This window comes from Macrotis lagotis, chromosome 1 (genome assembly GCF_037893015.1).
Source record: "Macrotis lagotis isolate mMagLag1 chromosome 1, bilby.v1.9.chrom.fasta, whole genome shotgun sequence".
In the NCBI taxonomy this organism is placed as follows: domain Eukaryota; kingdom Metazoa; phylum Chordata; class Mammalia; order Peramelemorphia; family Peramelidae; genus Macrotis; species Macrotis lagotis.
The window spans coordinates 145426631-145449312 of record NC_133658.1 but is presented as its reverse complement, the minus strand read 5'-3'; the positions used below and the strand labels follow the sequence as shown (position 1 = coordinate 145449312).

The following is a 22682-nucleotide window of genomic DNA, read 5'->3' as shown; positions in this document are numbered from 1 at the left end:
CTAACCTATGAGAGTGGAAGATTGGAGTAAGATCTGTGAAAGACAGGATTTGGTCTTTCAAATCAACGGTGTTAAATTCAAGTAGAAATGGGGGTCACTTATCTGTACATAAGAATCCTTGATGGTTACATATTGACTTGGGTTTTAAAATGTAATGTAATTTATGTTTTATGTATTTTGCCGAATGCTTCCTACTTACATTATAATCTGGATAGGGCTTTGGGGAATTTTGTAGCTGAGATCTCTGTATTTGACACCTCCTGATTTAAATAATATTCATATTGGCACTCATTACCAGCTCCTTGTGAGACAGCTTTGATTATAAGTAAAATAATATCCAATAATATACTATTAAGTCTTTTCACTTCTTGCCAGGGATGTATGCAAGAATGTTTTACTAATCAAAGAAACTCTAAGTAGGAAACAGTTTGGGGATTCATGTAGGTCATCCTGTAACTATATAGGAATTCCTTCCATAACACACCTAATAAACTTTGCTTGAAGACCTCCAATGAGAGGGGATTGATTAAAGATACCACTGATTACTTATGCCTACTATATCTTCTATTGGCCATTGGGTCACTTGCAAACCAAAAAAATTCATTCCACATGGAAAAGCTTTCTTTAACTTTTGGGAAGTTTCTCTTGATTCAATTCTAAAATTTTTCTCTTTGTAGTTCCCATCCATTTCTCCCAATCTGACTCCATTGATCCAGGAAAAGTTTTTATTTCTCTTCTGGGGGACAATTCTTAAAAAAACTTAAAGTTACTCATGCTCCCTCTAAATCTTTCTTTCAGGCTAACAATCTATGGTCCTTTCAAGGTATTCTCAAAAGACAGGGGAGACCATTTGATATCATAGTTGCTATCTTCTGGACATTCCTTAGTTTATCAATATCCATCCTAAAATGTACCACCCAGAACTGAACACAATGCTCCAGGTGGGATCTGCCCAAGATAGAGGATACCAGGATGATGACCTCTCCTACCTTTCTTAATATAGCCCAAGATTGTGTAAAATTTTTTGGCTTACTTATCACATGATTAATTTACATCAAACTTTTAATCAACTAAAACTTGAAGATCCTTTTTTTAGAACTTACATCTAACTATGCATTCCTCATTAGGTACTTGCAAAAACTTTACATTATCCCCATTATCTTTAATTTTAATAGATTTTGTTCACTGTCCTAATCAGTCCTAATCTTTTGTAATCTTAATATTTATTTTTTAGCTACTCTTCTAAACTTTATGCCATCTGAAAATTTGACAAGCATCCCATCCATGATTTTATCCAAGTCATTAGTAAAGATGTTAAACAGCATGGTGTGCCTAGCACCACAATATGAAGCATAGATTTCTCTCCTGAAGATTTCTTTCCAAGCTGTCACAGTTCTATTAATAATTTCTCTTTGAGTCCAGTCATTCAACTATTTCAAAGACCTCTAACTGTACTATTATTTAACCTACATTTCTCTGTCTTATTCAAATGAAAAGCATGAGAATCTCTGTCAAATTCTTTGTAAAACTCAATTAAAATATATCTACAATGTTCCCCGATCTACCAGTTTGACAGCCCTGTGAAAATAAGAAATAACATTTGGAATAACCTGTTCTTAGTAAAGTCACAGTGGCTCTTTATAATCACTACTTCCTTTCCTAGAGATTTGCTAGTTCTTCCTTTAATAATATGTTCTAGAATTTTCCCATGAATCAGTCAAACTTGCTTGGTCTGTTCTCTTCCATTTTTGGAAACTGAGAGTAATTAATTTCCTTTCTCTTACCCTATGATATATCTCCAGTTCTCTACAATCTTTCAAAGATCATTGATAACCATAGAAATTATACATGGCAGATTTTTTTTTAAATGTCTTAGGCCGTCTGGGACAGGAATCCCGGAAAGATAACATGAAAAAATGGAAGGGAAGAACACAGACTTTTCTCTTTCCAGCTAGGTCATTGACTTGTAGAGTTATCATTCAATAAGTAGCAAGACAACTAGCTGATTGATTATAGGATTCAGAGCTAGAAGGGATCTCAGAGACCAAATAGTCAACCTACTTATTTTTATATGAGAACAATGTTGTTTAGAGAGATGAAGGAATTTATCCAAAATCACACAACTAATGAGTGGAAGATCTGAAATCCAAACTTGCTTCTTCTAACTATAAATCCTGCATACTACAATATACATACCACTCTGCAGCCTGTCAGCAAAAAGAACTGAACATTACAAAACTAGAATAACTAATTTATTTCATTAGATTAAAGTGATAGATCTTATATATGTGGAACAAAACTAATTTAGTGGGTTTTTTCCCTAAAGTATTTTTCCCTAAAAATTGTTTAGCAGGTACTCTAATTAAAACGAGAGAGAGACAAATTGATAGAAGTGGTTGGAAGGAATAAGAATCAGCAGACATTTTTTTTTGCAAGGCAATGGGGTTAAGTGGGTTGCCCAAGGTCACACAGCTAGATAATTATTAAGTGTCTGAGGTCGGATTTGAACTCAGGTACTCCTGACTCCAGGGCCGGTGCTATATCCACTGCACCACCTAGTCGCCCTTAGAAGACATTTTTTATAATTTTAAAGTAATTTATGTTAATTTTAAATATTTTAATTTTATATTATTTTATAGCTTGTTAGCTATTCAGAGAAGAACAATAAGAGAGTAGAGAGACTGCATGGTGCAGTGTTAGAAAACTAACCCGGAAGTCAGAAAGACTTGACCAATTCTGCTTCTGACACATACTTGTGTGGTCCTGGGCTGGTCACTTAACTTCATAATAGCAACTATCTAAAACTATATATACAACTTGGTTTTCCTCTTTTAAATTTTTTTAATTTTCAGTTCCAAATTCTCTCCTTCCTTCCAACCTCCTTCTCTAACTATTTAGATTGGAAGAATTATGATAACCATTATACATATGAAGTCTAAGATGATTTATAACTTTCTGAGAAGCTTCCACCTTGCATTGTAAGAGGGAGTTTCCACAATCCCCAATTCCCTAAATTAGTGAAATCACAGGTTTAGACCCTATCCCTTAGCAATGCATTCATTATTAAAGCATGGAAATGGAAATGAATTTCAAACATAAGAGCATACATAGTTCTATGATTTTCAGGGAGCCTCAGCTATACTTAAATTCTGACTATTCTTCCTAGTTGTGAGAAGCTATGTCACCTATGATTGAGTTCTACCCATCCTTTAAAAGTCAATTCCAATATCTATAAGATTTGCTGATCCTTTTCTCTACTTTGTAATAACCTTTGCTTTGCACCTGCATAGTGCACTTATTGTACAGTATTTATATTATTGTTTTCTGTGTTGTGTTTGTATCTCTAAATTCCATATGGATAGGATTGTGTCCTAACTAAATGATGAATATCTACCCCTCCCCCAGCCCCTAGCACAGTACTCCGGACACAGTAGGTATTTAATAAATACTTATTGAATTGTACTGAAATTAATTGGGAGAGAGTTTAGATTTGAGAAATGAGTTAAGTGCTTAAACCTGATAAACTCAAGGTTCCCCATTATATATTTTCTTTCCTTTTTCTAAAAAAAAAATCCATAAATACAAATTCTTCCATGGAATTCACTTTCTATATTTATTAGCTTTTAATTTTTAGATTACCTGTTTAAGCCATACATTTGTTGTCATCAGCTGATTCTTTTCATCCTAGGCAAATGACAAGGAAAATAACATGTCAATTGAAACAGAGAACATTCCATGAGGTCATTATTTTTCTATAATCACCCTCTATTTAAATGGCATCTATGGAAAGGTTTAGAGAACTCCAAAGAAATAATCATTTCAATCATTCTCAATAATTTCCAACAGCCAATGTACCTGAGTTTGAGAAAGTGCAGAAAGTTCATTACTCACTGAATTTGGACTAGTGATTACTATACCAAACTGCTCTTACATAGGAAAGTTGCCTCTGACAGTGTTCACCTGAAGCTGGTATGTAGGAAAATTCTTTTGCTGGTACTGGTTGGTTGACTCAAGAAACAGGATGAATGGAGGAAAGGCAAAACATATTTTTGCAGCCTTTCAGAAGAACAAGGACAAGCTAAATGAAGCATTCCAGAAGAGGGCAACTAGGATTTTAGGACTTTGGACACCATGCTATACAGGGATGTTTATTCTAGAGAGTAAAAGGCTTAAGGGGAAGACATGATAACTGTCCTCAAGTTATTGAAAAGTTTTCACATATAGTAGACATGTTCTGCTTTGCTCCAGATGACAAAACTGGGGGAGGGGGAGGGAGGTAGTGAATGGAAGATTTAGTCAAAGAGGTGAATTTAGGCTCAATATAAGGGGCAGATGAGTGGTACAATGGATAGAAGATTGAACCTGGAAGACCCAAGTTCAAATTTGAATTCAGACACTTAGTGGCTTTGTGACCCTGGACAAATCATTTAATCCTGTTTGTGTCAGATTCCTCATCTGTAAAATGAGTTGGAGTTGGAAATGGCAAACCAATCCAGTGTCTTTGCCAAGAAAACATCAAATCGGATCATGAAGAGTTGGACATGACTGAAATGACTGGACAACAAAAAGAAAAAGTTCTGACAATGAGAGCTGACCAAAAGTGGAATAGGTCTTAGTTCTTCAATAGAACTTCAAGCCAAAGACAGATGACCCTCTTGTCAGGGAAATCGTGGAGCAGATTTGTGTTCACTTAAAGATTATACTTGATGATATTTAAATTTCCTTCAAATTCTGAGATTCAGTAATTCAGGATTTTGAGGTTAAAGAAATATGGTGGCAGTCAGGCAGGAAATACTCATGCAAGATGGTAAAAGGATGAAACTGGGATTTGGGGAAATTAAGTAAAGGGACTTTGAGCATTTGAGAAAGAACATTCCTTTTCCTAGAATTATCATTACAATAGAGGTAAGGACTTAGTCTAGGGATAGATTACCAGATCCCTAGTCATTTGTTCCAGAAATCTATATACATTCTAAGGTTAGCACCAATCTCTGGGAAAGAAAATGCACTTTTAGCAAGGTTTTGTAAAAGAAATACCAGTATGGAGTTCAGAAAGTATGGTCCTCATAGTTATAGAGAAAAGCATAGATATAGGTTAATGTGTTCATCAAATAAGACTTTGGATGTGAACTTGTGATGTGAATTTTTGGTGGAAAATGCCATCCATATCCAGAGAAGGAACCATGGATTTTAAATAAAGACCAAAGCTTATTTTCTTTAATTTTTTAAAAGTTGTCTTCTGTATTATGTTTTTTCTCTATTATTTTTCCCCATTTTCATTTGATTCTTCTTACACATATGTATATATTTAATTTAGTTATACACAAATAACCTAAATTAATTGTTTTCTGACAGATGAAGGGAGGAGGGGAAAAGAGGGAGGAAGAAAAATGTAAAATTCAAACCCTTACAAAAAATTATGGTTGAAAGCTCTCTTTCTATGTATTTAGAAAAATAAATAAATAAAATATTTACAACAAAAACTTTAAAAAAGATCTCTTGAAGATGAATTCATAGGGCTTGGAGGTCTGCTAGTAGCTTACTTTCTAGAACGATAACTCTAATGAAGTTAGGGCCCTTGTGACATCTTATACTAAGTGTTTTATCTGTTCTAAAACAGGAAAAATAAAAATGTGTCTTTCTCTATTTTCTCTGATCTTCATTTTGAACTCATCCCTAGCGAAACCAGGGGGAAAAAAAGCAACTATGTTGTGTTGGGATATGATTGAACACAGTAGAATTAATGACATACCAGGAAGAATAGCAGTTATTCAAGGTCAGGTCAATTCCAGTGTTTAGTTATTCTTTCTGTTCTCTGCTTCCTTCAATTCCTTTAAGGGATTTTGTACAAGTTAGCCCTGTGTCACATATTTAGAGTTGGAAGGGATCTCACAGATCAAGATGAGTGACCATCAATCACATTTTATAGCTGAGGAGACCCAGAGAACTTGTGTGACTTGGCCACGATTACACAAGTAGTAAGGGACAGAGCCAAGGTTTCAACCTGAGTCCATAGAGTCCAAATATAGGGCTCTTTTCATTATTTTCATTATTGGATATTTTCCATTGTCATCACCCATCCTTCCACAAGACTTCTTAATTTTTCCCTTCAAAAAATTCCAATGTGTCTTCCTCTCACAATTTATTTTTAGACCTTAGTTAAACAACCAGGCTAGTGAATCTATTTTGGGAAGGGATGGGGATAAGATTCCCAGTAATGCTTACTTACCACATCCACTAGTTGAGATATTTTTAATCCAAAATATACTTTTATGGTATCATTGGCATTCAATACAGGGCGAACCCATTTCTGGTACCCTTGGAATAAGTTCCTCAGGAGAGCATCTTCAGTTTCTGCTATTGAACTGAACCCTAGTGAGGCAGTAAGAACAAAGGAAAAATTCAGTATTAATAAAGCATGATACTAAGTTTAGTTTTCAAAGCTTTTTTACAAAGAAAAAGAATATAATGGGTAAGAGTTAAATGGATGCTAAATAAATAATTAAATAATGAAGCAATCTTCTCCTAATGCTACTTTGCTGTCTGATCTCTCAAAGGCTGAACTCAAGCTTTGGTAGCTGCTACTCTGCTACAAAGCCTTCAAAAGTGAAGTCCCATTTTTCGTTGTGTCTGTCATCTAAATACCAGGTCCCAGAGTCTCATCAATAGAAGTCTGACTTCTAGATAATGAATTTTTCCAGTCAAAGTTTCTCACAACTATAATCTATTGAGGCAAGGCACTGTTCTAGGATTTTTTTGGGGGGGGATCTAAGTCCCATAGTCCTCCTCAGAAGATTTTTAAATAATTGAAGAAAATAATGAATTTCAACTAGAAATGAATGAAAATAAAGATGTAATTCCTCCCCTCCCCCCATCTAAGTCCACAGACATTTTAAAAACTATACATAGACCACGGACCAAAAGATCACGGCCACTAAGGTATAGTGGCTACACAAACCAAAACACCTGTTTTTGAATTTTGAAAATATGAAAGTTAGTCAGATAATAAACATTTATTATACCACCCTAATCACCTGCTAACATCAAATAATAATCACAGCTAACTTTTACATTGTACTTTTTTAAGTTTGAAAAGTTTATATGTATGTATGTTTTTGTTGTTGGATTGTTTTAGTTTGTCCAACTTTTCATGACCTCATTGGGGTTTTCTTGGCAAAGATATTGGAGTGATTTGCCATTTCCTTCTCCAGTTCATTTTACAGATGAGAAGACTGAGGCAAACAGGGTTAAGTGACTTGCCCAAGGTCACACAGCTAGGGAGTACCTGAAGACAGATTTGAACTTAGGAAGAGGAGTCTTCCTGACTCCAGACCTGGTGCTCTATCTACTGGGTCACCTATTTGCTCTAGAGGTAAAACCTGTTCTTTGGGAAAATTCTCTTGGTGAGTGAATGGAGAATGGACTGGAATGAAGACTATATTTGAACTTACTCTATCCAATATGCCACCAAGTTTCTATATATGTCTGTGTGTGTGTGTGTGTGTGTGTGTGTGTGTTTTATGATCCTCACAACCTTGTGAGGTTTTATTATCTCCATTTTATAGCTGAGGAAACAGACTCAGAAGCCCTTGGGTGACTTAATATATTGAATTCTGTATTTGGAATCAGAAAGACAAGAGTTAAAATCTAGCTTCAGACATTTATGTGATTATGGGCAAGATATTCAACCTCTTTTGCCTCAGTTTTCTATCTGTAAAATAAGACTAACAATAGTACCTACCTCTCATAGTTATTGTGAGGATCAAATAAGATATTGTTTTTAAAGTTCTTAATAAACTTTAAAAGTGCTATGTAATTATTATTATTATTATTATTCAGAGAGATTAAGTAATTTGCTCTGTGTCACAGCTAATATGTCTGAGACAGGATAAACTCTGATTCCAAGTCATGTTCTCTATCTATAATGCCTTCTAGCTGCCTCCCCAATGACAATAAGAATATCTAAAGACCACCCCACATTAGAATCTTTTAGAATTATGAGGGATTAATAATATAAAGGAGCTATTAGAACTTGTTTTAATATAAAGAGATCCAGAATTTTGGGGGTTCGTTTGGGGCTGTTTTAGAATTTCCATGTTCATATAATCTGCTGAGTGCTAACTGTCTCTATGACTACTCAATAAACTTTGGGCTTTATGTGTGGTAACCTAATTGTGTGTGTGTGTGTGTGTGTGTGTGTGTGTGTGTGTGTGTATGTGTGTGTGTGTGTGCCAGATCCGATGAAGCTTCTTACTAAGCAGTTTCCTGATTAATAAAATCTTTAAAACTGGAATTCTATGTTGATTGATTTGTCCAAATCTCTTTTCTAATTCTATATATGTCATAAAGGTTCAATTTTTTCTTTCCTATCTTGCAAATTTGCAAGGGAGCATATTTGGCATCTTTTCCTCATTCTTCTAATCCAGATATTGTGGGAAATAGTACTAGATAATTTGAATAATTTCATTCTGTTAGACACAGAGGGACAATTAGGGGAAAGTGGTTTATTTTGTTAGATTTCCAGAAATATTCTGTTTCAGAATTCAGGAAAAAAGGATAAGAGGGTCACACAGCAAGGTGTATTCTGTTTGCATGATGGTTTCTGCCTCAAAAGTTCTCCCAGGATTTAGGAGTGCATGCTACTTGTCTCATCTCTGAGCTGAAGACACAAGGTTGAACTCTTTGAGAGCAGGGTTTGTCTTTTGCCTTTCTTTGTATCTCCAGAGATCAGTACAGTGTTAGCCTGTGGCAGGCACTTAATAAATATTGTTTATCATTGTAGTGATATAGAGACCCATCATATGTAAATGATACATTTCTTGGTATTCCTTTTTGGTGTCTTGCTTCTTTTCATTTATTTTGTTTTTGTTTCTTTGGGGGTTTTTTGTAGTGAAATATTTTATAAGTTGATTACATACAGATGTAATTTTCTATAAAAATCCTCAAAATACTTGAAAGTACCAAAAAATGAAAAATATAAAACCAACTGAAGAGCGAAAAAAAAGAAAAAAAAAGAAAATCTTATTTTTTAATAAATGAAAACAAATGAAGCAAAGTTTTTAGAACTAAGATGTTCACTAATCGCTTTGAGAATTCCATCCCCTTTAACTAGTGTGAGTAGTTTCCTAACTAACAGTATTATTACCTATCAAGTGAGTTCTTCTGGAAGTATCTGGTCTTCCTTGAATAGTGTAACAGCATCCTAAAGGCAAGTGGACCAAGAAGTCTAAATAATTCCAGTAGAGTTCCCTTTTCATAAGACTCATAGAAACATGTACTTTAAACATCAAATTCTTTCTTCCAGTAGGGAGATTTCATAGAAATAATATCTAACTCCCTGGAGTTATTTCTGAATAATTTATTCAGAAGATGGGCTAGAGCAATTTCTAAATAATTTATTCACTAATCAGTCGTTGATCTAGTCTCTTTTGGTCCAGAAAATATCACTTTCCTCTTCCTAAAAATGTTTTACTTCTTTTATTCAGATATGAGATCAGTACTGATTAGATAATATTCTATTATTTCTTTCCTTTCTTGATCATTGGTTTTTAAATTTATTCTCTATATTTATTAAATTATTTATTTATTTTATTTTTCTCTTTTTTTTTTTAAAGTTACAATACTTTACTTCTATCTTAGCCAGGAAAAAACACACTTGTTTCTTTTTTGTTGATCCATTTGTGTACTTTAAGAGAGTGATTTTGAGTTATCTTGGGCCTCCTGGTGGGCCTCATCCTTTCTCTTTCTTTGGCTTCTTTCATTTTGACTCTGAAAAAGGTTTTATAGCAGAGATTCTTAATATGGGATCCACGTACTTAAAAAAATTTTTTAATAACTGTTTCAATATATTTGGTTTCTTTTGTGATCCTGTGTTTTTTACATTGTGCATTTAAAAGCAACATTCAGAAATGGTGTCTATAGGTGTCATCAGATTGCCAAAAGGGTCCACGGCACACATACAAAATGCTAAGAACTTCTTTGTAGAATAGAACTTCTCTTTTGGATGGTGTCCATTATTCTGATTTCAAGTATCTGTAGTCCACATACAAAACAAGCTCCCTGATATGATCTATATTTCTCTTGAAATTCATAAAAGTGTGTTTAATATCAGTCAATTCTTTCTTTTGAACCTATGTATTTCTCTTCTAAAGTTAACCTTTTTAAAGAGCCCCCACTAGGACAGCTAGTCCTTTTCCTGGCTAAGCACATTGGACTCTTTCACCACATTTCCTTCTATGATGATACACAGCCCATTTTTCTTTGTCAGTCAAAGCCAAATAGATTTTCCTTAAGACCTGGAACTGTCCCAAGTATAGCCTGGGTAGACTGCAAGGCCAGCATTTGGGACAGGTCAGCAGTGTCAGATTCCAGCTGCTAGGGAGGTCTCTAGGACCCATCCCAGTGCCAAGGAGCAGGAAGGAGGCAGTCTTGTCCTAGCTCCCACAGGCAAGTGGGGGATGAAGGTCCATAGGACTTCTCTCCCTATACACCTAGTGCTACCAGCAAGGTTAGGGCTCACCTTTTTTCATTTCACTTCAGCAACATCCGATAACCTATAAAGTTAAAATTGACAGTCTTTTTCTGGCATTCCAGATTTTTCTTACCTTTTGAGCTTCATCTCATACTACTCCTTTTCCATGTACACTATTTTCTAGATGGTTAATTTTTCTGTCCCTGAATATTTAATTGCTTGCAATGCACCAAATATTTTTAAAGTATTTGTGTATATGGAGACCAAAAAAAAAAAAATCTCTGGCCTCAAGGGCTTTACATTCTGCTTTAGGCTGGGGTGATGTTATATAAAATGTTTATATAAGCAGATAAATACAAGATGATTTGAGGAGGGGGTGCGTATTAAGAATTGAAGGACCAAGAAAGAGCTTGTAAGGAGGAGGTCCTTAAGCTGGGCCTTGAAGGAAGTTAGGAGTGGAAGTGAGGAGAGAAACAATCTATAAAAAGGAATAGAGATGGGAGATGGAGGATTGCTTATACACAACAGCTGGCAGGATAATTTGATTAAAATGGAAAGTATGTGGAGGGGGTTAACAGGAAACGTCTGTAAAGGTAAGTGGAAGTCAGAACATGAAGGTTTTAATGTCAGTGTGTAATTTATTCTAATGACAATAGAGAACTACTGAAGATATTTAACTAGAGGAATGACATGTTCAGGTCAAATCGTTAGCAATATTTTGGTAGTTATGTGGAGACTGGAATGGAGAGGAATGGGACTAAGAGTAACGAGGTTGCTTAGGAGGATCACATTGCTTGTGAGAGTCCAAATGAAAGGGCCTGAACAAAGAGAAAGACCATATGAATAGAGAGATAGATGAAAGAGGTGATGACTATATTAAATATTTGTGTTATTATTTATTATAGTAAATATTCTATTATTAAAATAAATACAAGGTGATACAGAACTAGAGTTCTAGAGAGAGAGATTAGGCCTGAATATATAAAAGGGCCTGGTGATAGGAAGATCTGAATTCAAATCTAGCCTCAGATTTGGCCATCTTTTGTCTCAATTTTTCCCTAGCCCTTAGTCATTGAATAGATGTTGCCTCAGACAAATTGAGACCTGAGAAAAGACCTTAATTTAGAAAAGTCAAGATCACACATTGTAACTTCTATCATCGCCAGTGTTTTTGACTTTTGCCTTGTCACTGAATTCTGTTGACTGTAGGAGAGAGTGAGGCTGCTGACTTTGCATGTCGATGCCTCACTTAAATTTAATTTACACTCAAGTCAATTTTGGGCAAGTCACTTAGCCTCAGTTTCCTCATCTGTAAAATGGAAATTCTATTGTCACCTACCTTCCAGTCTTGTGATGCAAATCCAAAGAGATAACAATGAAAAAGAGTAAGTGCTATATCAATGTTAGCTATTATTATTTGTTATTATTTGCTTAGAAATGATAATTAAACCTATGGGAGTTGAGATCACCAAGTTGGCTTATAGAGAGAAAGAGAAGCAGGCCTAGGAGAGCCCAGAGGGATACCCACAGTTAATGGGAGGTAGAGGAAGGATCTGACAAAGAATTCTGAGTCAGACAAGTAGAACAGCAACTAGGATTGAACACTGTCACCTTTAAAGATCCAGAAAAGTATGACAAATAAAGACAGTATTCAACAGTATCAAACACTACTTAGAGATCCAGAAGAATGGGAACCGAGGAAAAGACCATTGGATCGGCAGCTGAGAAATCTGTTCATAATGAAGAAAAGAATTTCATTTGAGTGGGGTGGGGGGGAGAAGAAGCCTGAATCAACAGTGTAAGAGGATTTTTTTTCTCCTAGGAGTTTGGCCATTAAAAATGAAAAGAGATAAAGGACAACATGGGCAATAGCAGCTTTATGTAAAAGTTTCTTAAGATCTAGGGAGACATGGGCTTGTGTGTAGACAGCCAGGAAGGAGCCAATGGATACGAAATAATTGAGAGAAGGAAATAATTAAAGGGGTGAGCTCTTAGAAGAGGTATATGGGATGGTAATAAAAACACAAGTGACAAGAAGGATCAGAGTTTTAAAAGGAATCTTAGAGACTATCTGGTCAAACCTCTTCATTTTATAGATTAGGAAATTAATGCCTTAAGTGATTCTTAAAAGATTGTAAGTGAAGTGTCCAAGTTGATAGAGGCAGAATTTGAAATGAGCTCTGAAAAAAAAAAAAGCAGTTCTTTCCACTGCCTCTATAGACACCATTTTGTTAGAGACTGGAGCAAAGAAGGAGACAGTAAGGGAAAGTGAGATGTGGAGAAGAGGAAACTCATATCGAATGACCAGTTTTCCTAGTAAAGTCAAAGGTAGGGACTTCTGCTAAGAGGAAGAGAGAATATTCGAAACAGTTGCTGTGGGAATATGATAATTATTGTGGGGAGAATGAAAGAATCATTGTATATCAGTGGGGGCCCAATTGAGATAAGAGTATAAAATTTTGTTGTGGTCACAGAGCTTATAAAAAGTACATTTCCGAGGTGGCTAGGTGGCGCAGTGGATAGAGAACTGGCCTTGGAGTCAGGGGTACCTGAGTTCAAATCTGACCTCAGACACTTAATAATTACCTAGCTGTGTGGCCTTGGGCAAGCCACTTAACCCCATTGCCTTGAAAAATCTAAAAAAAAAAAAATAAAAAAAAGTAGTATATTCCCCAGTAGGATTCTGCCAGCACCAAGTGGTTGTGGCAATCCAGAATTTGGGTTTGGGAAGGCATGAGCAATAATAAAGACAGGGTACATTTAAGCTGACTGGTCAACTCTAGTATCTCAACTGTGAAGAGAGGAAAGGGAGACCAGAGCAGGGTGATGGACTGAAATGACAAAGAGGGATGGAGGACCTGGAGATTGTTGCTATTCATCCTTCATTCTCAAAAAGGACCAATTACATTATGAGGGTGATTTCTTGACATGAGTATAAATTAGTTTGAAGTAAGGCAGAGACATGCAAAGTAATCAGTGTCCTCAACTCTCTCCTCCGGAGTCAGGACAAAAGTCAAGACCACTGACAATGGTTGAGGTTACAATAATAAATGATAATACTAACTGATGTTCATATAGAGTTTACTCTGTGTAGGTACAGTGTTCTACATATTTTATAATGATTATTTCATTTGATCTTAGATTATCCCCATTTTAGAGATGAAGAAACTGAGGCAAACTGTGGTGAAGTGACTTGTCCTGAGTTACACAATTAGTAAATGTCTGAGGCCAGATTTAAATTTAGATCCTCCTGACTCCAGACCTGGCTCTCTATTCATTATACCACCTAGCTTCCCCTAATTGACAATTGCCTCTTGTTTTACAGAGACCAACTGTATCTTTTCTACTCCTAAGAAAGCTGTTTTGTATAAGTATATCTACCTTTTTGAATTAAAGAAAAGCTTAATCAAGTCAACCAAAGCTAGTCTAATATAGAGAGTTATCTACAATTGATACTACAAGGCAATGACTATGCAACACCTCTGTTCATTCAGGTTGAATGGTACACTGTCTTTGTGTAAGGGGACATAACTCGAATAGCTGAGAGAATATTGAACCATAGTGCTGTGTGTACCTGAATGAAGAGATGGAATATTTCAGATTGTTGGAAGATTTTGAGGGAAGTAGTTTATGAGAGAAACATTCTAGCTTTCAAATAACTAGCAGAGTTATAGACATGTAGGGATCCAGACCCCCCAAAGTCCTGAAACTGATAAAAAAAAATACTTCCCAATGGTGAAATCTGAGATAGTTTCCTTTCCTGGTTTGAGCTGAGATCTTGTCTTTCTCCCAAAGAATTCATTTACACTTATGTATTCTTCATCTATTTGAATCCATATAACTGTACCAATTTTTCTATGTACTTCTTACTTTGATAAAAAGGTTCAATAAAGACATTTGCTAGCAATTTGTGGTGGTCCTTTGTGGAGCTCGGTGAAAGGTTTGGTGTGATAGTAAACTAATCCTTTCCCCTTGAAGATGATCAAGAAAAGCAGAGTTTATTCCATATCCCTTGGACTATTAATATTTGAGGTATGATAGATATGGACAGGTAAAATTCTAATTTCATTTATGTTTTTGAAGGCAGATGAATGAAGAACCAAGTGCATAGTCCCAGCCCTCTTCCTTACTTCTCACAAATATGGCAATCACAGTATCCCTTAGAGAGGGATGGGTGGAAAGCCATTTCAGATATATATCCATCCCAGACATGAGCTAATCTGTGATTTTTATTTAGATATCAATCACACATGCCTTTCATACAATTATTAAGAGATATACAAACATGGTCAATTGTGAATTGTTGAATCTCAACTCAGACATGATCTTCCATGGCTGTTGTCAGAAGGTATAGACTCATGACACAGGTTAGTTGTGTCATATTGATTGATATATTTGAATAGGATATGTGTAAACTTGAAGTCAACCAATTTTGTGTGGAAGTTAAAAGTATCATAATTTGTAATATAGTTCTCAATATCCTTGAAGGGTGAAGGGTTAAATTCAAATTTTCCCTATGGTCCAAGGAGAAGGAACTTCCTGAGCACATTGAATCAAAGCATGATTGATCAAGGTATGTTCTGGGGCAGGGAATGCTGGGGAAAATTCCTATTAAACACTTTTGGGGTTCACACTGGGGGACTTGGCCCATCTCTAGAGTTTACTTCAAGATAGTTGGAGAAAGTGATTGTACTTGGCCAAAATTCCCTGGATCCCTGAGTTCAGGTAAACTCTGGAACCTTTGCCACTTTTGTGTGAGTACTACAAAGGTCTTACTTGGGAAAGTGGGCTTTGGAAGATGCTCTGCTGAAGGGATTTTCCCAATCGAAACCCTAGAGGCTGTGTTATGACTCGACTTCTCCAGTCAGCCAAATTTCCAGGTGTTGGAACCTCCTCAGTTAGGTAATTTTTTCTCTTTTATTTCTTCTCTTTCCTTTTTTTTCCTTTATTTATACTTATGTTTTTCTTCATATATAATTGTATCTCTTTGGTTATAAATATATAAATCTTGTATTATAAGTATATTAATCATTAAATTCTCATTTAAAGACTTAAGACAGTGAAGGGGGAGGCTAAGTGGCACAGTGGATGGAGCACCAGCCTTGGATTCAGGAGGACCTTAGTTCAAATCCAGCCTCAGACACTTAATAATTACCTAGCTGTGTGACCTTGGGCAGGTCACTTAACCCCATTTGCCTTGCAAAAAAAAAAGACAGAGTGAGTGAGTGCACAGTCTGCACAGTCTTCATAGTCCATAACCTTTTTTTTGTTATAATCTTTCATTTTGGTAAGAATGCTACCATAGGTTGTTTTTTGAATTCTATCAATTTTTGAAAATGGAAATACCTAAAGAGTGATTATGGTAATCATTTAACATTTTATTTATTACATTTAACTATAAATTTTAATTTTTTTCTAAAAGATCTTTGGGGTGTAATTTTTTTGTTAAAAAGGAGAAATTGCTATATCATTTGGAAAGCATGGTCTTAGTTGAGAGTTGTATGATTTGAGAAACTCATGTAAAAAGATGTCAACTGGTAGCCAACCTGTGAATGAACCGCTCTGAACTCAGGTAGACTAGTCCTCAGATGACAGACTTGCAATCTGTGTTTTGGAATGTACTTGGAACCTTCCCACTTGGTGGGATCTTTCAGAGCTTATGCTCTACTGGTATAGCCTTTGAGAACCCAGGGTCTTTTCTTACACCATGAAGAGACATTGGAGATTCCCAATGTCTGGCATAACAGATGCTTAATAAAATGCTTGACTGATTAAAGGAAACTTCAGAAGTAGTTGTCAAACCATTTTCAAACCATATGGTCAACATGAGCATAAGAATCCCTTTGCCTGAATTTCTCCCTATGATCTTCCTGCCATGCTTCTCCTTGCCAGAGTCATAACTAAGAATTCTTATACCCGAGGTAAAATTGGTTGAATATAGTGGGGAGTCTGGCAGGGCAGAAGTGACAATTCAGGTAGAGTAATTGGGAGAGGAGACTGACCATAGAGATGCTGAATATTGCCCCTATAAAGCCTAGAGGGAAGATGGGACTTGGATGAGGGCATTATGGCCATGTTACCCTACAGATAGCAGCTATGGAATAGTTTTGGTACCCAGAAGCATTGGACAGTGAAGGCTCTAAGAGTACAATTATAGGTATAACAGTCATCACCAAGAAAACAGTCCAAAGTCTGCCTTTGCTCTGGGAAGTCCACCATAGCTTCAGAAAAAAAAATTGGTTAGCTACTAAGGAAAACAATGAAGCATCTCTTGGGGAACTGGGGATATCCCTTCTTGTCTCCATTCCCCATACATTACGTGCTCCCTTCTCATCTGCCTTATATCTGAGCTTCATTTTAATCTATTGGATGAATCCTTTAGTGCCCAGCAAACTCATAGGCTAGCAGCTCTCCTTCCCCAGAAAACAGATTTCTCTTTTCTCCCTCCAGGGAGGTCATAGACTGAAAAAACCTTTGGACTGAAGCACCTGCTCCCTTCAGCAGGATACACCAGGGCTCAGAAAGGTTGGCTGAGCTGCCAAGCTTTTTTCTCAGCAGAATCAGGATCATGAAATTATTTAGTACATATCCTCAAGAGGCAGTATGCTGCAAGATAGAGTGGGTTCTGAGGGGTTATGCCATTGCTGGCATTCAGTTAACAGACCTTCCTTCCTCTATGGCTGTCCACTAGCTTGGCTGCTATTTTTTCCTAGTAGCCAGTTGCACCTGACTGATGTGATAGTTATGACTATCTTTTAGTTTTGATTTTGGTAACCTTAACTATTTTAAGCAACATGGTATAGTAGTGGATAGAGAGAGTGCAGATCTTGGAGTCAAGATCTGGATTTGAAATCTGTCTCAGAGAGACTCACTAGCTATTGAGATTAGACAAATCAATATACTTCACTGTAACTCAGTTTCCTTATCTAGTAAAGTGAAGGTCTCTTCTGGCTTTAAATCTATGCATTCTCTATTGGACCACCACTTTCTCCTGACTTACTCGTCTTTCACCTCGGACTCCACCTCATCTCCTCCCTTACTTTGCTAGGGTCCAGTCCCCCATACTACTTCTGGACTGTTTACTTGCCTTTATCCCACCCCTTCTAACTCCTCTTTATGGGCTGTCTCCCCCTATTAGAATATTAGCTCTTTGATTACTTTGACTGAATTACAAGCTCATATTTGTGTGCTCAGAGCTTAAGACAGGGACTGATAAACAGTTAAAGCTCAACAAATGCTCTGTCTTTCTTTAACTATCTTATCTCCTTTCTCTGTTTCTTTACCTGTAAAATGGGACTTTAGCCCTACTGAACCCCTGAGTTCAATGATTCCACCACACAGTCTCCCCAACAACTTGAATCTGCAGACCTGTATCACCCTGTCCACAATTCTATATTGCCACTTGTACGTAATGATGTCAGACACTATCTCAGATGCCATCTCCTTGTTCCCCCTCCCCCATCTAGAGGAGAGCATTCCTTCCCCAGTTGTCTCCAGTCTTTTTGATCTTAACCTCTGGATTTTCTCATTCTAATTTATATAATAAATATTTTCTTGTCTCAGCCCCACCTATTAAATTGTAAGTACCAGAGGGCAGAGGCTGGTCATTTTTATCTTTATATATCTCCACTCAAACATCAATGGTTTATTGATTTGAATAACTATAGGGACTAACCCCAGAAAGCTCAGGAAACCTCAGGGCTGGGCTATAGGATAAAAATCCTTGAGGATCACGTGACAATGAAACAGAGTTAAGCATTTTCTCATACACTTACTAGTTATTTTTAAAATACAAGTTCATCAAATCTGGCCTCAGACACTTAATAATGACCTAGCCGTGTGGCTTTGGGCAAGCCACTTAACCCCATTGCCTTGAAAAAAAAATCTAAAAAAAAATAGAATAGAATAAAATACAAGTTCATATAGAAAAGCTAATAGAAGAACATTACAACTTTGGTCATTTCTCAGGTTTCCCTTTTCCCATCATAATGGATTACATTTATATGGTGCCTTAGGATTTACAAAATTCCTGCTGGAAAGGACCAAGTAAGTAATCTGCTGAGGTCAGTAACAATAACTACCCATTCCTTAGATAGGTCAAGAGCCTAAGAACCATTTTTAATGTTCTTATGTAACACCTATGGTATAAAAGGCATCAATGTCCAAAGAAAGTGTGTATTTTCTGCTATTTTTAGCCATGATATGATTCCCCCCCTTCAAAGAAAGGTAAAAATCTGGTCATTAAAAAAAAAAGATAAAGAGTCAGGAGTTTTGGAGAAAATCTATCAGAAATGCAAATAGCTAATTTACTTTAAAATCCTCTGACTTTTTTTATTTTGAAGGGTCATTATATAGCAAAGTGAATATAGAAGTTTGCCAAATTTAATGATGTTGAAGGAATAGAAAAAGTGAATTAAACACCGATAATGTTAGAGTGTTAATAATAGACTCTCCTCTTTCTCTCTTCTCCTTTTCTTTCCTTCCTTCCCTCCTTTTTTTGATTACTGTTTACTCCTCAGCCTTTGCTTCAGTACTTCTCTACTTTTTTTTAAATTACATGAATATTTTATTTGTTTTCCAGTTACATTCAATGGTAGTTTCTACCAATCCTTTTTTTTTTTCTTGCTAAGATTTTGAGTTTTACTATTTTTCCCCCTCTGCTTCTCTACTCTGACAAACATATTTGTCATAACAATAATAGGAAAGGGGATTTAAACCCATTTCTTCCTTTACTCCAGGTCCATTACTTTATCTTTATCTACAAACACATGCATGTATGTGTGTATGTATAACATGGCACCCAAGCCTACTTCAGATGTTTACACAGATTTAAAAATAGAAACAAGAAGCCTACTTCTATGTCCTTACATAGATGGGAAATAGTCAGTAGATAGGTTCTGTATCAAACATATCATGCCAGTTTTTGAATGTTATCAACTCGTTTAGCAACTTTTAAAAACTTTTTTTAGAAAATATATTTTTAACATTCTTTTAAAAAAATTAATTTCTTTTATAAAACAACTTTTTGCCTGTACCTATTTAGTTAAGTTACCAGCCCTGATCCCAGACTTCCCAGAGCACCACAGAAGTTCTCAGAATTCTGAAACAGCTGATGACATTGTAGGAACATTTAGGTTCCATATCACTGGCAATAGCTTCCATTCAAACTTCCTGCTAAATACATTCCAAGTATCTCACAATATAGGTGCCAAACTGCTACATCCTTTTCTTTTTAAACCATTTTACCTTCCCACCCTCAGTTTTTAAGAAGCCAATTACCCTTACCTGAGGGGCTCACAGCCAGGATGAGGAATACTGTAAAAATATCTGGCAACACCATGATGTCTGTCAGTTTTTGGAGGTCAGTTTTTCTCCTTTTCCCAAACCATAAATTCCCTTTCTAGGAAGAAGTTTGGATAGGAATGTAACCATTCCCAGTCAAAAGAGGAACACTTGTACCTGAACAGATGGGTAAGAGGAATTCAAACCAAATCTCCCATCAGTCTGATGCATCTTAAAGCACATTTCATTGATTTCCAGGCAGCTGTCACGTCGTCCAAGTATCCCTGGGTCCTAACTCCTGACTTATTTATTTATTCCCTTACAAGGTTTTGCTGGGCAGAGAAGTGAGGAAATAAGCTGTATCATAAGAGCTGGGAGTTACAAACCATCTGGGGCAGTGGTATTTCTTCTTTTGGTTGTAGATATCTGAGAAGAGAAACAGTTTTGTACGCATTCTTCCAGAAGCCTCAGAAGAAGTGGCTGAGGCTATAAGGTTCTTCTATTAGCTTTTCTATATGAACTTGTATTTTAAAAATAACTAGTAAGTATATGAGAAAATGCTTAACTCTGTTTCACTGTTCTGTGATCCTCAAGGATTTTTATCCTATAGCCCAGCCCTGAGGTTTCCTGTGATCCCACTATGATCGATTGCATTTTTTCTTTTCCCAAAAGGAAAGTGAGTGATATTTCCATGCTTTTGAGAAGGGGAAAGTTGATAATGAGGCCTATCTGCTTCCTATATTTCCAATTCTCACCTACTGGACTGCCAAAAAAAGCTGCAAGCACATAAGACTAAATAATGTTGAGTGAACAGATGGGTATCTAAGGTGAACAGACCGGTCCTGCAGACCACACCCAAAAAATGAGACTAGAGAAGGCATCTGCCTTAGGCTGTAAAATTTGCCAAGGGATTTCCCATTCTAGTTCATTACCCTAATCCCCCCTCTTACCTCTCAACATCTCTCTAAGCCTAGTATGGGCAGCTAGGTGGTACAGTGGATAGAGGACCCCATCTAGAAGGAAGATTCATCTTTGTGAATTCAAATCCAGCCTCAGACACTTATTAGCTGTGTGACCATGGGTTAGTCATTTAACCCTGTTTGCTTCAGTTTCCTCATCTGTAAAGGAACTGGAGAAAGAAATGGCAAACCACTGCAGTATCTTTGCCAAGAAAACCTCGATTGAGATCATGAAGAATTGCTAAAAAATAACTGAACAACAAGTATGGTAAAAGGAGGAGTCACTATGCTTTAAATTTAATTAAATGATTTGATTAATGTGCATTACTTAAATTCCAAACACTGCATAGATTGCTTGGACTATATATTGGGGGATAAAAGGGTCCTTGAACAGTGTGAACTGAAGGATTTCACAATTGGGTGTGGAAAAAAGGTAATGTGTGACTGGACAGAACAACAAAGGGAAGGGATACAAGTTGGTAGTTGATTTTGCAGAGTCAAAGTGGGTTTAAAAAAAAAAAAGACAGTGGCTGCTGATCTGGGGACCAGAGAAAGAGGAAGTGCCAGGAACCAACTGAATCTTAGAAAGTAGCTAAAAGACATGATCTGAGAATAACAATCATTAGCACTGATTTTGTGTTTTAAGGTATGCAAAATACCACAATATATTATTTCATTTTATCCTCTCAATAATTCTAGAAGAGTGATGTTATTATTATTATCCCCATTTTACAGGCAAAAAAACTGAGGGTGAGAGGAGAGTGTTGCCCAGGGTCACACCGCTGATAAATTTCTGAGGTAGGATTTAAACTTAGATTTTACTGAGTGCCTTACCCACTATACCACCCAGCTGCCTGGAGAGTTTCCTCCCTGGTAGGGTAAAAAGCTTCACACTAGGATTAACGGAGAATGCCCCGCAGAATTTACACAATTTTCAGTATTTCAGTATTAAGTTGCTATGTGCATGTTCATATTCACATTTCTTTGAGACTAGACCCATCTTCCAGCATCTTCTAAACTGACTGCTACTTTAGATGCTTTAACTCTGTAATGTCCAATGGTCACCAACTCACAAAAGCCCCCATCCACTACCACCCTGAATGAATCCAAATGCTACTCAGGAACCCCTAAAAGCATAGCTCATAAACCCCACCAATGTCTTTGCCTCTAACAGCCAGAGTATGAAATTAAAATAAAGCAAAGATGTTTAAAGAACTGGTACAGTAAGAAAAGCAGCAATAAAACACTGCATAGGAGCAAACCATTCCCCCCACAAACCAGAGGCAACACACCTTCCCAGGAGTGGACACACATAGGGAACACAGGTATAGAGTCACAGATGTAGGAATCACTTTGAGGGAAGACAAATGGGTGGAGGGGAGATATTCATCAGTAAAAAAATGTGGAAAGAGCACATACCCAGGAGGTAATTCACTCCTTCCCAGAGCTGCTGAAGTAGTGTCACTATTCTGCTTCCACTGGGTCTTCAAGATTCATTCTCCACTTGATAGAGCTCAGTCGAATGCATTCTCTGCCAGATGCTACTCTACTGGTGGCTGCTTTGCCAAGCACTCATCAGCTAGACACATAGTCTCTGCCAGTGTTGCTCAGCTGGAGGTAGTCTTGTTTCTGCCCTTCCACTGAAGAAAGAATCTGAAATTTTTGATTCTTTCTTCAGTGGAAGGGCAAGTACTGCCATGTTCTTTCAGATTCCATAAAGCCTGCAGGCTTTGTCTAGTAGTTCTTTTTGAAAATCAAGAAAACCTTTTCCCTATGGTCCTAAGAGTCTTGGCTCCAAAGACCTCTCACACCAACCAGCAGGAGATTCTCTTACTCAGTTGCCAAATCCTTTAGAACAAGGAACAGAGTACTCTCAGTTTCCAACTAGCTAGTAACCTTAGGCTTAGTTTTTTCCTTTGTTCCCTCCCTACTCTGGGACCTGAATCTCTCTGCCCAAAACCTCAGACTAG

The 22682-nt window shown here is 36.7% G+C and overlaps 1 protein-coding gene across 1 annotated transcript in view; it reads right to left on the bottom strand.

Annotated features, from left to right (window-relative positions):
• Positions 1–22682, bottom strand: part of CHRNB3 (cholinergic receptor nicotinic beta 3 subunit) — a 46300-nt gene that overhangs the window by 17715 nt on the left and 5903 nt on the right. The window contains exons 2-3 of the mRNA XM_074227777.1: positions 6230–6424; positions 3640–3684 (exon numbers count right to left, since the gene is read on the bottom strand). Coding sequence (XP_074083878.1) covers positions 3640–3684; positions 6230–6424 — 240 coding nt within the window. The remainder of the gene's footprint in view (positions 1–3639; positions 3685–6229; positions 6425–22682) is intronic.